Source organism: Barbus barbus (genome assembly GCF_936440315.1).
Source record: "Barbus barbus genome assembly, chromosome: 2".
Classification (NCBI taxonomy): domain Eukaryota; kingdom Metazoa; phylum Chordata; class Actinopteri; order Cypriniformes; family Cyprinidae; genus Barbus; species Barbus barbus.
In genome coordinates, this window is record NC_136730.1 from 35,205,547 (window position 1) to 35,223,197 (window position 17,651).

At 37.9% G+C, this 17,651-nt stretch overlaps 1 protein-coding gene across 2 annotated transcripts in view; it reads right to left on the reverse strand.

Annotated features, from left to right (window-relative positions):
• The window catches only part of trmt44 (tRNA methyltransferase 44 homolog), a 93,035-nt gene that overhangs the window by 60,041 nt on the left and 15,343 nt on the right, over nt 1–17,651 (reverse strand). The window contains exon 3 of one of the 2 annotated variants that reach the window (XM_079441557.1): nt 15,970–16,189. In XM_079441557.1, the coding sequence (XP_079297683.1) occupies nt 15,970–16,189 (220 nt within the window). Of the gene's footprint in view, nt 1–15,969; nt 16,202–17,651 lie in introns of both variants that reach the window. The other variant, XM_079441556.1, reaches the window with a different exon arrangement.

Genomic DNA, 17,651 nt, shown 5'->3' on the forward strand with positions numbered 1-17,651 from the left:
TTACTGCTATCTAAAGAAAAAAAAAAGGGGGGGGGGGGGGGGGGGACTACCTTCCCTTAGAGATTATTACTTTGCAGCACAGATGGGAGTCATAATATACTGGTGTAATCCATCCTATGAGGCTCAATGGAAAAACATGGAGCAGAGAATATCTGTGATCCCCATACAGGCAACCTTGGCCGATAGTAATATAGAAGAATATCTTAAGACTATTGATAACCCATGGGTAAATTGCACTTTAACTGTATGGAAATCTATTATAACAGAATATAAACTAAAAGAAGCAATTGTGCCTCTTAAATGGTGTGCATACGACTCAGAGTTTACACCAAACAGATTAGACACTCGATTTAAGTATTGGATGGATAAAGGGATAACAGTTTTATGTAATTTAATAGAAGATAATATACTAGCCAGATTTGAGGTACTTAAAGAGAAGCATTCATTGGAAACACAAGACTTCTATAGATACTTGCAGATGCGACACTTTGTTAATACAAAGATGAAGAATATAGCTGAGACAAACACAGTTTTCATAGAATTATTTAGAAAAGCATATAAATCAGAGTTTCATAGTAGAATTGTTTCATGCATATACAAATGTTTGTTAAACCTTAAAACACACTCAACTTCATATATCAAAACAAAATGGGAGAAGGAAGGAGGGATAACTATAACGGAGGAGGAATGGATTATAATGTGGAGGTATCAATGGAAATGTTCTAAGGCACAAAAATGGAAGGAATTTGGTTAGAAAAGCTTGATAAGATTTTATTACGCCTGCTCAGAAATCACATTATGGTAATAATCTTTCGGTGTGTTGGAGAAAATGTGGAAACCAAAACGCAAACCATTACCATATTTTCTGGGACTGCTCTATTATTAAGGGTTACTGGAGAGAAATACATTCTGCCTTACAAGATATCTTTAAATGTGTGATACCCTTTAACAGTAAAAATAAATTTTTTGGATACATACCCCAAGATTGGCTGAAAAGAGATAAACATCTAATTAATATTTTGTTGATGGCTGTTAAAAAGAGTTTTACGAAAAAATGGTTGTCACAGGAGAGCCCTACCCTAAATGCATGGCTGGAAATCACAATGGACATTTATCAAATGGAGCAAATAACCGCATTTGTAAATCATAAAATGGAACAATTTGCATCGAACTGGGAAAAATGGATTGAATATGCAACATCTCATAGACCTGACTTTATTTTGTAATCAAAATTCTGATGTAAAGCGAAAGATCACTCCCTATGTATACATAGTTCTTTTTCTTAACCCCCCCCCCCCCCCCACCCCCCACCCTTTTTTTTCTTTTTCTGTATACCCTCCCCCTCCCAATATGTTCTCCTCAAAATGTACACAACATATGTAAAAGGTTCATATATGGGCACACTTATATAAATATATATCTTATATAAAAACATATATAAAAGCATGTGAATGTGAGTGTAGATATATGGGTGCCCATATATGAGTGTACTCGGATGTATAATGTGTGATATGCATCTGATGTAAGTTTAATATTACTTGAGGAAAGTAATTAAATAATAAAAAAAAATAAAGATACACATTACAAATACACATAATATACAAATATAACAAACAGTGCTTTATTTTCAGGTAAAATAGGTGTATTTAGCAGGAGCTTTCAATGAAATTGAATGAACAAGTATAAAAATAAAACGCTACATAGACTGATTCCTAAAGCAACTGTATTAAAGTTTTTCAGTCAAGAATAGTGAGTGATTTTTCTCTTTGCGTTTTGTTGTTTTGTTAACATTAAATGAATAGTTCCCCCAAAAATAAATATTCTGTCATCTGTCTGTCAATTCTGTCATGTTTTATTTTTATACCATCATTTACACAAAAGTTGTTTTAAACCCGAATGAGTTTCTTTCTTCTGCTGAACATAAATGCTATTTTGAAGAAGGTGGAAAACCAAACAGTTGCTGGTCCACAGTGACTTCCATAGGATTTTTCTTTGCTACTATCAAAGTCAATGTAGACCAGCAACTGTTTGGTTACCCTCATTCTTCAAAATATCTTCTTTTGGGTTCAGCACAAGAAATTAATAGAGGTTTGGGACAACATGTGAGTGAGTAAATAATGACAGAAATTAAATTTTAGGGTGAACTATCCCTTTAATGACAGTCGACAGCACGTTTAGTGTCCTGTCCCTTTAAGAGCTGCACGCATCTAATATACAGGCACGCATCCGTTTCTCTTAACTATTTACTTTCATTTTAGAGATAACCAACTGAGTCTGTATGTAAACCTTGTGTGTTTTGACAATATTAGCGCAAAAGATAAGTTAGTTGAGTAATCAGGCGCTGTTAGACAGGCTTTTTAGTGCGCGTGCTTCAGGTGTATGCGCTCAGAAAAAGCGCACATCAGACCAGCGCGCGAATCAAACCTTTAACAAGCAAGGCTTGTATGCAAATAATGTACTTTTGCGATCGCGAATAAGTGCAGTGTCCTGTCAGAGTAACTCTACTGCTGTATGTTGTGTTGTACAGTATATGGAGACGGAGGCGCCAGAACTGTATTTGACAATGTGTGCTGTAGCACGATACTACGATATTTCTTAAAAAGCATATCGTGGAGACATTTTTATCGTCCACGATCAAAAATCGTCATGTCGCACACCCCTACCCCTGCTCTAACGTCGAAACAATGGCAGACTGATGACAGCTCACTCAGGGCAGGTCTAAGATAAAACGCCAGCAATGTTGCCAGATTGGATGGATGATTTACAGCCCAAAAGCTCACAAAAACCCGTCCCACTCCAACAAAAAAACACCTAAAACTTTAAAGGTCAAAATAATGTGATAGAATATGGCCGTACCAATCAAGGTTCATAAGGGCCTTTTAACAAAATAATGAAGACCAATGAATATAAATATAACATTAGATAAATTTCCCAGGTAAATGGATCAAATCAGGGCAAATACATTAAAGAGAATTACCAAATATGATTAAAGCAGACACTGCCAAAACTACAATCAAGAAATTAACCGATACCCTCGAAAAAACACATATGCATCATTTTCAATATCAACCATCAGAATAAGCCAATTTAAATGCAAAGAGTACCCAATACAAGTGATCGGAAAAAGCAACGTAATTAGTAGTACTGTGTTCGATACGACGATGTATTGTCACAGAGATTTGACGATACGAGTATTGATACAGCTGTCCCTGTATCAATATTGTGGCGTGTGACCGTTTAAAACGGAGTAGAAAAGTGCAAAGTTTCTAAAAAATAATAAAAATAGCATAATATGAGATTAAGCAATTTTATTGAAACAATTGCAAGGCAGCGTCAAAAAGTCTGACTGAGCGGTGAGCGCTAAAAAGAATGTGCGCATGCTACGTGATCTGTGTGACGTAAATGTGTGCGTGCGATACAGTGAAGACAGCGCATTAGTTTAGAAGAACTAATTATTTTTTAAACGTATAGAGCATGTTGATTTGTGCAATGATAACGTACCAGCAATGTTAAGATGATTTTAATATATTAGAATGGGTACATTACAATATAAATTTATTAGAACGAGCACATTATTATTTATGGGCTTAAAAACAAGATGCAAACAATCAGAATATTGTACCTGGTGGAGAGTGCACAATGTAAACATGAAACATATGCCATTATCTATATTGTATTGTGGTACAGTTATGGAGGCCCTTCATAATGCAGAGGTCAACTGCCTGCTCTGTCAATAGTTAGCAACAGCCCTAAAAACTAATCCACAGGCGAAGTCATGCAGTTTGTAATGGACAGATCGATAACGGCTATATGGCAATACAGTAGCCTACATCAGACAGGACATCCAAACGCTCGCCTATCATTCATAGACCTTAATCATCTGAAATATGTAAGTATTAGCAACTTTACATGGCCCCTCAATCTAATGTTAACCTAGAGAAATATGTGCTATTCAGTGTCTGTGTGGAGTGTGGAAATTGAAGAGTAGTGCTCACTGCAGGACAGATGGAAATGACGGAGCGGTCACTTGCCCACACTCATTTTGTATCATACAGATAAGAGTAGGGGTCGGCCGATATGTGTTTTTCAGGGCCGATGCCGATACCGATTATTACAGACCAAGTAGACCGATAACCGATATATATGTCTGGTGTAAAAATGAAAATGAATGTCAAAATTAAGAATAACAAGGGTTCTGACAAAAACGGCCTTCCCTAGTGTTGGTTGCACTTCTTACTCGTGTCTTCCCCCATGCATCCATCTACAATAAGGGTAATATATAAAGAGAGAGTTAAAAGTGGGGCCACTGTATGCTTCATGATTAAGCCCATGAATACTAAATACTACAGCTAAACAGCTTGGGGAAATGTAAGTATTTGGCTTCAAAAATTTACATGTTAGAAATGTATGTGTAATAGCATAACCTCTCATAATTCTTCATTAATTATTTTCGGTTGACTAAATCATAACCTACAAGAGGTGACTATTCAATTCATCATCTAATGCACATCAATTGATTAATTTAAAAAGCGCAATGTATATAATACGTGTAAATAATTTAATTGTCTTCATAGCTCCATTGTAGAAGTTGCGAAGAAGACCGCAACTATTTTAATGAAACTATAACACTAATAGCCTGTTATAGGCTCACTTGGTTCAATAGCCTATTGAAATGTCCCAATTTCCGTCATCCTAATCTTGGCCTATGTGACAGTATTTTAGTCTTGGCCTATGTGACAGTAATTTCCATTAGTTTTCATTTACAGAGCAGTGCAAATGAAGGCATAAAACATTAATTGAATTTATATTTTAATCAAATGAGAGTTGAACTATTTTTTGGCAAACCAATGTGTTTACTATTAAAATTAAAACATGTAAGAAATAGCGTATTGTGTGATTGTTCTTTTAAACAAAAGTTGTAATAATTGTAGAAGCATTAGTAAATAAACCGAACTTTTTTGACGGGTTACCATGAGGACCTCTTAAGTTTCTGTAGCCTATTTATGATATGACGATCGTTTTACTCAACCGAAACAGTCAAATGCTCATGAAGTAACTCTCAGAGCAGTTCTGGGGATGATGTTCATGTATTTATGTCCTCATTTAGTGACATGGCAGATGCGGAAAACACCGCGAGCGTCGCGCACTTCAGTGTGTGTGTGTGTGTGTCAAAACCGCGCGTCTGTGCCATTCACATATACAGAGACAAGCCGAACATGCAGAATTCATATTTAAATAGTCTTTTTGCAGCTTAATGTTTACAGACAGTCCATATTGTGAGTCGATTTAAGTGTACTGACCTACTTTTGATTAATTCATCCAAACTTTGACTAATTCCGTGACTCCGCGTTATACAGTAAATTCCATATGACTGGTTTCCGCGATTCCCCCTGCGTTTCCCCCATCTCGGAAACCATAAATAGATAAAATTGAGGTTTTTACAACTTCAGTGTAGTGGATTGTAATTTATTGCAACTTGTGCAAGGTCTGCTGCTGCCTTTGAGAGATAACTGATGCGTGAAGTAGCACCAGTTAGCAAGCGCTTTCGGTGTGAGATTGCCTTTAGTCTTCCACGTTGATTGGTCGGACTCCTGACTCTCAACAAATCAGATGCGCGGTGGGCGGAGACTGCTCTAGGCCACAGAGTGGTGAGTTCCGACAGGCTGCATCAGAGCCAAATAGCGTGTTTCAAAATTAAATAATTTTATCGGCACATCGGTTTTGAAAATGACCGATGCCGATTATCATAAAAATGCTTAATATCGGTGCCAATAATCGGCCAGGTCGATAATCGGTCGACCCCTAGATAAGAGTAATACATCTTTCAAATGTGTAAAGACTACGTTTATTTGTGTGCAATCACAATAACAACAAAATGCGCTTTTGTAAATTAATGAAAGCAACAGGATGCACTTTCTGCCACCTCGTTCTGTGAACTTGAGCGTGAAATTCCTTTGCCTTACAGACATTAAAAATATATCTATAGAGAATGAAATGCCTACTTTCAAAAGAACCAATTCAAATGGAAAACAAATTCTCAGATTATGTAATCCATATGAAACATGCATACAGGCGCATCACTCCTGCAGAGATAATGAGTCAGTGTCGCCGACATCTTTTAAACCGAAAACAAAGAAAGCGCTAGTTTATCAAATTATTAAAATGTTAATGCAGTCTCCTTACAGTTTTTCACTGGCACATTCATAATCATTACTGCCGATGTGCTGAGGCAAGCTTTATGCATGTGGTTGAACGCGTATTAGGCTATGTAAGGCTCATTATAATGAATTAAAAGATTTATTAATTAGGGCTGTGTATCACCAGCAAAGTCACAATACAATACGCATCACGATACAGAGGCTACAATACGATACATATCACGTTACAGGACTGCACTGAATTTCAGAAGAATTTAGTAAAACAGCCGTTTATTAAACACTGCATACCATACGGCCGTTGCTAACTATTGGAAGAACAGGCATTTGACCTCTGCAGGGCCTCCATAACTGTACCACAGTACAATATACAGTGGGGAAAAAATTATTTGATCCCCTGCTGATTTTGTACGTTTGCCCACTGACAAAGAAATTATCAGTCTATAATTTTAATGGTAGGTTTATTTTAACAGTGAGAGACAGAATAACAACAACAAAAAATCCAGAAAAACACATTTCAAAAAAGTTCATTGATTTGCATTTTAAGGAGTCAAATAAGTATTTGACCCCTTCGCAAAACATGATTTGTACTGGCAAAACCCTTGTTGGCAATCACAGAGGTCAGACGTTTCTTGTAGTTGGCCTCAGGGCCTGCACAAATTTTAGGAGGGATTTTGTCCCACTTCTTTTTGCAGATCCTCTCCAAGTCATTAAGGTTTCGAGGCTGAAGTTTGGCAACTCTAACCTTCAGCTCCCTCCACAGATTTTCTATGGGATTAAGGTGGAGACTGGCAAGGCCACTCCAGAGCCTTAATGTGCTCCTTCTTGAGCCACTCCTTTGTTGCCTTGACCATGTGTTTTGGGTCATTGTCAATACCCATCCACAACCAATTTTCAATGCCCTGGCTGCCTTCAATTCCCTGGCCCTGACGGTACATAATATAACACAATATAAAAATAACAATTAGAAGCGTTATAAACTAATGCGATATCTTCACTGTCCCAAGCGCACCCGTTCACTCACAGATCACGTTGCGGCCACACACAGACATTCAGCAACACAATCTTTTTAGGGTTGCCTCGCAATTTTAATCAATAAAATATCTTAATCGCTCAAGAGCTACATTATCTTTCTCAACAAGGAGCTGGTAACATCATTGTTTCTAAAGGAATTTAAGCCACAGCTTCACTGTTAATAGAGAAACGCGGCAAAACGGTGGTAATTCATACATACACAGCCTCTCTCTCTCGTAAATTAACAGTTGATGAACTACACATTTCTGAGAATAGAATATCGAAGTGGAGATCGCAAAACTGAAAGCTAACTGGTGTTTTCAGAAAGCAAGCACGTTTACTCACAGTGGAGAGAGCACAAGTACACATGGTTGCCAGGTTGACAAAAATAAGTAACACACTTAGTAGATATTTACGTATTGTGCAAGTGTGAAGCTCTGTTTCGGGGATTACATCTCATCTCTTTATATCAAGCAACCCCGGTTGTGTTCCTCTGCGGCCAGATTAAATCTTGTTGTAGCCTATATATTACCCTCTATTCATTATTTTTTAGAAACCTCGCACTTTTCTACTCCATTTTAAACGATGTTCTTGTATTCAAATTAAGCGCAGTCCACTGCTGCACACGTGTCACAATATTGATACAGGGCCAACTGTATCAATACTCGTATCGTCAAATCTCTGTGACGATACATCGTCATATCGATGTATCGAACACAGTACTATTAAACGTGCGATTAGTTGACTAATGCATAAAATGAACGACTACTAGTCGACCTGAAAAATCCTTAGTCGAGGGCAGCCCTAGTAATTAAGTATTTCACACTCGTTTATGCATGCACCATACCATACCACACATACCAAAAAAATAAAAATTAACAACAAGCTTACCTTCGTGTCGCACTAGAACTTCACACAGAACTAGAGGAAGTCTTTCGTGAAGTATATTGTAAAACATAAGACTTGCAGTCAAAACTAACAAGCCCAGCATCTTTCTAGAATACAATCTGGACCATTTAAAAGATAAAAGACAGGATAGTATAGACCCAGATATTTAGTTTAGATTTTGATTAATTCAACTGTGCTCTGTTTTCGGAGTTGTATTGATATTATGAGCTTTCGGGTCATCTCCCTCCATGTAATTCACGTTTTGAGAGTTGTCTTTACCGTGTAACTTATATTTAGGCATTGTGATCACTTGAACATTCGAAATCTGATCTGTTATCGCGCTAAAAACCAGTCACTCATAAATCAGCACATCTGTCTGCTGATCCCTAGTGATTGGCTAAAAGTGCAGCTGTCGACATCAGCATTAGGCACTTCTGCAGTGCAAGTGTGTGTTAGTAGCGTCATGATGACTGATTGACATGCACACTTGGGCTTGTTTGTTAACCAATTAGCTTATACATTTTATAATGTTTGAAAACTGCCAAACTGACCCCAAATTTTGTCCACCCACCCAAGCTAATTTTTACTAGAGATGCACCGATTGCAATTTTCTTGGCCGATTCAGATTTCCGATTGTTTTGGCAGTGTGACCTGCCGATACCGATTTTTACCAATTCCGATTTCCTTTCTAAGAACTATAATAGTTTGATGAGGTGCCATAAATGCATTTACAAAATTTCAAATGCATAAATTTTATAAGATAGTTTTACATATTTTTTTAAACATACAAATAAATGCTGAAAAAAAATGCAATGATACTTTTAAATATGACTACACCACGAGTAGGTGGTGGCAACTGTCTTTTTTAATAAGTCATATTCATTCATTCAACCGATTCATTCAAACGGCTGATTCATTCAGAAACAAGGCAAGTGACTATCCTTATGAATGGGCCACTGAATCATTGACTCACTCGATTCGCTCAAAAACGTGGATTCATTCAGCAAAAACATGAGCAAAAACAGTCAATATTTTGTCTAAAATCTAAGCCACTAATTTAAAATTCTTGCTTTTTATTGTAATACTACTGTATAAAATCAGTGTCACATTGCAATTGTGTCGATATTGATATTCGGGGAAACATCATGGCCTTTTAATGTTGCTTATCTAAATCATTTTGTAAATATTTATTTTTTCTACCGCATGCATCTATAAATTTCTGTGAGTTACTTTGTGTGTGCTGTCTCACACCCTCACTCAAGCTGTGCAAGCCTCATCTGGCACGACAATGATGACAAATACATTATCAGTCACCATTTACACTGAATGCAATTAAAATTAGGATCGTTCTCACGTGAAACAACGGGCGGCTGTGAGTGTGCGCGTGGCTGTGACGTCTAGAGGTCGACCGATATGGGTTTTTCTTTGGCCGATGCCGATATTTAGAAATCAGGGCAGCCGATGGCTGATATATGATGCCGATTTTTTGGGGCCGATATGTTTGGCCGATTTTCTTTTTTTTTGATCTCCGGGATGTTAATTTTTTTTCAGTAATTTATCAAAATATTTAAAAAGGTTTGCTGCATGGTTAAAATATGCTGTGCGTATAAAAAAAAATTAGTTTTTAGAGAGAGAGAGAGAAAAGTCACGTATAAGTCGCATTTTATTATTTCATTCAGAAATAGGCCTAATGCCGACGCAAAATGTTTACAAACATTATAATAAACACTGTAAACATAGTAGGGGTGTAAGAAAATAGCGATACACGTGAGTATCGCGATATTTTGTTTGCCGATACTGTATCGATTCTCCAAAATGGAATAATCGATATTTATAAAAAAAAAAAAAAAAAAAAAAAAAAAAGATTCATGGCAGTTGTTTCGTTTTGAGTTCATATCCCGACCGCTAGTCTTCATCTCTGAACTTAAACAGTGACAGGAAATACTAGCATCAGGGCACTCCACTAATGGTAGTGTTAATATAGTTCGCTGCCAGTAATGGAGGACGAAAGAATTGTTCCAGCTCCCGTACAAAGCTGAAGTGTGGCGTCATTTGGGTTTTTGTGATAATGTCCGCCCCGGGACCGCGGTGCGAGCGCAACCTTGGTTCTGCCGCTTGCCACGTCCCGTGTTGAAGGAGCCTTTGCTCGGGGTGCGGCGGGCGGTAGAGTCGCCGTGCAGTTGCAGCTTTCTCTAGTAATTCGGGGGCGTTTTGTGCAGTTGGGACGGTGCTCGCGTCGCGGTCTCAGCGATTACACGCGGAACATAAATACAAACTGAAAAACCTGTGAAAGCCAAGTTGAAAAGTTCTGAGAATGTTTAACATCTGTATTTATTTCATTGTTTTACAATTGTTTTGTTTTCTTTAGGAATCCTGCAAGCACTTTATTTTTCATTGATATTAAGCAGATTTTTTTTGTTCAGATCAAATGTTATGACATTGCATGTCACAATTGTAAACAAACTGTGAAACTTTAAAGTAGAGTCTATAAATATATATTTTTATCTTTTTATAAAATACGTTTTATACATACATTTAACTAAAGAATCATGCAAGCACTTGAATATTTCCCCCTTTCCTCGTACTGCACAAAAAGTGGTTCAATAATGTTGAATGTTATAGGGACTGATTATTGCAAATGCAGATCCCAGTGTATTCTGCAGTGTGTTCTGGTTAAACTGTTTTTACTTATTTATTTTTTGCTAAGGTTTGCATATGGTGGTGTGTTCTTAATGACAGCTTTCCTAAAAAATATATATCCTATTCCTAAAATAAGAAATATCGCCTTGCTTACAGTATCGCAATATATCGTATCGCAACCCCTGTATCGTGATACGTATCGTTTCGCCAGATTGCCAATACACAGCCCTAAAACATAGCTAGGCTATTTTAGTTCCCCTCACTCCACAACAAATGCTTTCAATTAACAGTATTTAGAAAAGAACAAGAATTAAAAATATAAGAAGCTAGCTATAAACGACAAGTCTAAATTGAATTAATTTAGGCTAAAACAAAACTGAAACCAACGTTGGGTCTCTCATTTGACAAAATCAAATGTTTCCGTATTCGCGATGTATTTGAATGCCAAAATATTATTTATTATGTACAGGTGCATCTCAATAAATTAGAAAGTGGTGAAAAAGTTGTTGACCTGAAGGCCGCTATCAAAGCAACCTGGGCTTCCATACCACCTCAGCAGTGCCGCAAACTGATCACCTCCATGTCACGCCGAATTGAGGCAATAATTAAAGGTGCCATAGAATGCATTGATACAGTATTTTAAATTGTTCTCTGATATCCAGAAACGATTTTACATGTCCATTTACAACCCTAGGATTTCTCCCTAGAATGAAATGGTCTGTTATTGGCTTATTTGGCAGGGTCATGAATAATAATGAGCTCTGCTCTGATTGGCTGTTTCACAGTGCTGCTCAATGTTGAGCTCTGCTCTGATTGGCTGTTTCACAGTACGGCTCATCAGCAAGAAGGAAGCACAGGGAGGAAAATATATATTTAAATACTTTCTCTCGCAGTTATATCGTCGGGTAATTATACTGTATTATAAAACGCGGGCATCAGGGAGCCGTTATTAATATGCGAGGCATTGAAACTGCTTTTGAACGATCCATCGATCGCGTTATATTTTCACTTTCAAGAGACGCGATCACACAAACTATGTTTGCATTATGGAGCAACAGTACTTACCACACATTTCACAAGATCAGATGCTTGGCAGTGGTGCTCAGGATCTGTAAGTCATTCGCCATCATCCTCATCTCTCCTTACTGAGAGTGAAATCGTATGTACTGTAACAGGCTACCGCTAGCAAGGAGCTAACCATGTCCCTTTAGTGGCTCGCGTTATTTGCTTTCTGTGCCTTTCTGAATACAGACACCAACCCATCCCTGCACTTCACACCCCCTGCACGGCCTGGAACATAAAATTAATTTTGTTATTTCCGCTGTTGTCCGCGCTTGTTTATTTACAATACCTGCAGAGCTTCTGATGGTTCGGCCGGCTTAGAACAAGGGCGGGTTTATGCAAATGTTGGGGGCGTAGTGATCCCGACTGTTGCGTCACAGTCGGTGTTATGTTCTGATTCGCCTGTTTTTCAGTGGTCTTTTTTAATCACGAGATTTACATATGAAAGAGGAAACTATGGTGTTTGAGGCTCACTGTATGTCATTTCCATGTACAGAACTGTTATTATTTAAATATGCCAGGGTAAAGACAGTTTTTCATTCTATGGCACCTTTAAAGCAAAATGAGCCTCTACCAAGTATTGAGTACATATACAGTTAATGAACATACTTTCTAGAAGGCCAACAATTCACTAAAAATGTTTTATTTATTGGTCTTCTAATTTGTTGAGATAGTGAATTGGTGGGTTTTTGTTAAATGTGAGCCTAAATCATCACAATTAAAAGAACCAAAGACTTAAACTACTTCAGTCTGTGTGCATTGAATTTATTTAGTACACAAGTTTCACAATTTGAGTTGAATTACTGAAATAAATTAACTTTTCCACGACATTCTAATTTATTGAGATACACCTGTACGTCACAGAATTACTGAATTTCACAGGAAAGATTTGTTTAATTTTTTATAAATAAAGAACTGTATTTCTTTAGTCAATTATTAAAGTATTACATGTTAGACCGTGAGTACAAAAGAACATTACGAGACAGGCTGCGTGTGTGCGGCTCGTCCGTGAGACGCGCAGCGTGAGGCAGAGCGGAGCAAGTATGAGAAGCATTCAGAGACACGGGCTGTGTGTGCGGTCTTCTGAATTAGCGAACATGCAGGAGAGATAGATATATATATATATATATATATATATAATGTTTTCTTTAGTTTTAATTTGCCTAGCTTTCGATCTGAGCCTTTTTAAATGGTGGGCGTATACGCAGTTGGCTAGAGCAGTGCTGATCGGGAGAACGGAGGTGCGCTCACTCTGTTGGTTAGTAAGACTGTCACTCAAGGCTGGCAGTCGTGCATATGCTCTGGATCAGAGTAATATTGCATCCACATCGCAGGCTTTGCAATTAGCAAATCGCAACGTCTCAAATCGTGATTGCGATTCGATTAATCGCACAGCTCTACCAGGTAGTTCTCTCTTCAAAAAGTTAGCAGGCAGAGGGAGACATCACAGGGTTATCCGTTGTGCCAGTGGAATGGCAATCTGCTTGCCGCACGAGGCAGCATCTCGTGTTGCTTGCAGACGCGCCTGTATATTAATCGGCCTAATTTGCAGCACAATCAGCCGATGCAGATTAATAAAAAAATGCCAAAAATCGGTCGATCAATTGGCCGGCCGATCAATCGGTCGACCTCTAGTGACGTCATTGCCTGCACCACTGTCAATAAAAGGTTCGGCTCGGAATCGGCAAGAAGTGAAACTGATCGGCCGGTCATGCGAAAAATCGTCCGATTCTGATCACTGGCCGGTCAATTGATGCATCTCTAATTATTACCCACACAATCAAATTCAAAACCACCCAATCTGGCAACACTGAACGCCAGTGTCAATCAACTATCGTGGGAATGGCCTTGGTCTGTGTGACAGGCATCTGAAAATGGCTTGACATGAGAAAGGGGAAATGATTTAACGAGATAAAAAAAATAAAAATAAAAAAAAAAACAGTAATCTTTATTACAGTATCTTTATCATTATAGGGTGGTTGTGAACACACATTTCAGTTCAAACTACTTGTAAAAGTGCATGTCGCATCCGATGACTCCTTTAAATCACTTTGGATGCAGCTTGTGTTGGATGCAGGGTTGCCAAATCCAGGAATTGGGCTGATTTTAAAGGGGTCATATGATGCGATTTCAAGTTTTCCTTTCTCTTTGGAGTGTTACAAGCTGTCCGTGCATAGATCAGATCCCTAACGTTGCAAAGACTAAAGTCTCAAACTCAAGGAGATATTCTTTATAAAAGTTAAGACTGGTCCACACCCTCCTAAAACGGCTCATTTAAACACGCTCCCACATGTCTACGTCACTGTGTGGGAAAATTTGCATAACACCGCTCAAAGGTATAGGCAAAGAAAGAGGGCGTGGTTTTTCTCCTCGCTGTAGTATTGTTGCTGCTGCCGGCGCCATGTCCTGGAGAGGCTGTGTTTCATTGTGAAAGCAAAAATACATTGTTTGGGCTTCCAAAAGAGGTCACAACTAGAAATCAGTGGTTAAGTTGTACTTACAACACTGTTCCAGAACAATTCAACCCAAATATTAGAGTGTGTGCAGCGCATTTTATGGAGTACTGTTTCCTGTACCTGGGAGAGTAGCCTACAATGCCACCTGTTTCTATAAAGTGGGGCAATTCCAACTTTGCAAGGACAGTCTGGCGCTTCTGACTCCCGGCCTGTAAGTATGTTTTCATATTTAAAGAATTTGCCACTGACTATTCCAACACGAGTTTTGAGCAGTGTAGAGTGACGCTTGTTGTTTGTCGTTTCTCGGATCACAAATGCAGACAGGGTAATGTTTACGTGGCGCGATCCAATCAGAGCACGCCTCGCTTCTCAGAACAATGAGCTTTGTAAAAATCGACGCGTTTCAGAAAGGGCGGAGCATAGAGGAGCAACAATAACATACAGTATGTGGAAAATAATGTGGTTTTTTTTTTTACCTTAAACCACATAAACACATTACACCAAATACACAAAATAATGTTCTTTTTGGCAACATCATGATCGCTTTAAACTGTTGCGGTGGGTTGATTTTCTCCCTGGGTTAAAGGTTTGAAATATTGCATAAATTACATTTGACTGAAATGCTTGTATTAAAACATTTTGTATTCTACCTATGATAAACTGTGGTAGATGTTAAGTTTTGTGAAGGATGACCACTGGTAGGAAGCCTTTTAGCTGTGTTTAAGACTGCATAATAGTGACTGCAAAATATGTATTTTAGGAATGGAAATGACATTGAGTTTTGATATTTGGGATATGGTCATTGCACTACTCTGGGGACTACTTTACCCCCGACTTCTGCATCCTGCATTTTTACTTTCAATACTTAAGTATGTTTAAGATATTAAAAAAATACTTTTCGTACTTAAGTACAATAAATATCACATACTTTATGTCTTTTACTCAAGTAATATTCTAAACAGTGACTTTTACCAAAGTCATTTTCTGGTAAGATACTTTTTACTTGTACTTTTACTTAGGTATGGCTTTCAGGTACTTTATATACCACTGGCTACGGGGTGATCATGTATGCTATGGGGGTTATTCATATATGTTATATGTGCAGCAGCAATATTCCTTAATGCTCACAGCAGCAAGTTGTGGATGTATAGGCAGTAGCAAGTCTCAGTACTTGCTCTGCCGCAGCAGCGTAGCAGATCTATTTCGCCAAGACCAAATACATTAACATTGTTGTGTACATTACCATGAAAATCACTCAGAGAGTTGTCATGACAGAACTGTTAAACAGAGACAGTAAATTAATGAAGACAGAGACCGGTAGCTCCACGTGAAAATAAAAGTCCAGCACACCGTCAAAATAAAAATCTCACTTCTGACATATAAATATGCCAAACATAAAAAATTTATTGGCTAATGCTGATATTTATATAAAAAAAGTAAGTAAAATAAAGTAAGTAAAAAAAGTAAAATTTTAGCCAATTTCTAGCCTTGGCAAAATATTGATCGACCAACACTACAGAACATATCAGCTACATCAGAATGCAGCACTGCTTAAATTACAGTGCCTGATAATGCTGACATTATCAGAATTGTTCCTATACGTTTTTATTTTGCATTCAGTAGTAGATGTACAGTTGACCTGCCCACCGGGAAAAGTCCTGGTTCTCCCTATGGCCAATTCATCATTGATGTATGTGGAAAGACACAGTCAAGATTTAAGGAATCAAATAAAAATAAAAAAATACTGCCCTCACCTTTACTAACTCTTTGTATTTTTCTTTCAGCTGCTGGTAGAGGATACTGTATTTCTCCAAAGGTATGAGAGAAAGGGTGCTCTTAAACTCACTGGTCTTGCTCTCCAGAGCCCAGCGTGATAGTTTAGGCAACAGTTTAGTATAGAGCCACGAGAGTTTAGGGTAAGCTACTCCATCACTGCACCACTGCTCAGGCATCAGAGCGTGAAGAGACAACGTCCTGTAAATGTAACTTTGCAAAATAAGTTGACATTTCCACATTCTACATTTCACATAAAAATATACACACAATTCCATCCTAAATTATAATAAAGCATGTAAATTATTCACACTGTCATACATTAGCAATGAAAGGCTTTAATATCAAGCATATCTCAATGTAGCAAAATAATTTTCAACATTTTTCAATATTTCCTGCCTTTGGAGACAAAGTTTACTATTACCAATAATACTTGAGCCACTGGTGTGGTTTACTCTAAAGCAGTGGTTCTCAATTCCAGTCCACGTGCACCACCACTTTACACATTTTGTTTGTATCAGTTATCACTGCAGGCATTTGTTCTATTCGACTGCAAGTGCCCTGCTAAGTGGACATCACAGGATATTCCACCATTCAACACAGGATATTCCGCCATTCAATGGGCATTAATTTGCTTTCCATGCAAAACTTTGTTTATTGTCTCCCAACCATCCCCCATTATTGATTTTGTAGGATACCAAATCTAGAGAAATGTTAAAAAGGACAGCGAGTTTCATTTCCGTTGCAACCTGAACCAATAGACAAAACATCATATTCGTTTTAGAGGTCTTTTATTTTGAAATGACAGTTAAAACGGTTGGCGTTCACCATGGGGTGGTGAACTATTAATTAATTGAAACTGGTGTGTGGAAACAGGGAGTTTCCTTTTTAGAGTTATCCAAAATCAAAGACAAAACTTGTTAAATATTAGATTTGGAGGGCTTTTATTACGTAATGCTACATCAGACAGTCCTAAAACTGACTGAGTGACACCCCGTGGTAGTGGGCAGTTAAAACGGTTGGCGTTCACCATGGGGTGGTGAACTATTAATTCATTGAAACTGTTCTGTGGAAACAGGGAGTTTGCTTTTTAGAGCCATCTGAATTTAAAGACAAAACTGGTCATATATGAGGTTTTTGGAGGCCTTTTATTATGTAAAGCCGGGCTCACACTGTGCGATTTTTAATAGTCTTTTGCGATTGTTGCTTGTCACACTGTACGGACATGATCCCCATGTCAGACTGTAGGATCTCAGTTGTCTTAATGTCAGACTGTACGACAGTCAAGACGCGACAAAAACGGACATACTCAAGAAGACTTGTCCGGAGTTTTACGTCATCAATACGTGACCCGCGTTCTCTCGCTATAATGGTAGCTAGCAAACAACAGCAACGTGTAGCGTTAGTTTTATTAATTACATGCCTTGATGTTAAAAAAAAAAAAAAAAAAAAGACGTCGTGTGTGGAGCAAGTCATGGCTGGGCAAAAGAGGACTTTATGGACTTCCAGTTCTACAGAGCGAACTTGAGGTAATTTTGTTATTCGAGTTTAAACATCCTGCCCCTTAATAAATAAACTAAGTAAACTTTACTTGTACATATATTGTTTTTACAAATAATGAATGGTTTGAAGTTGTCGCGCTAATTGCGTCATCAAGTTCAGT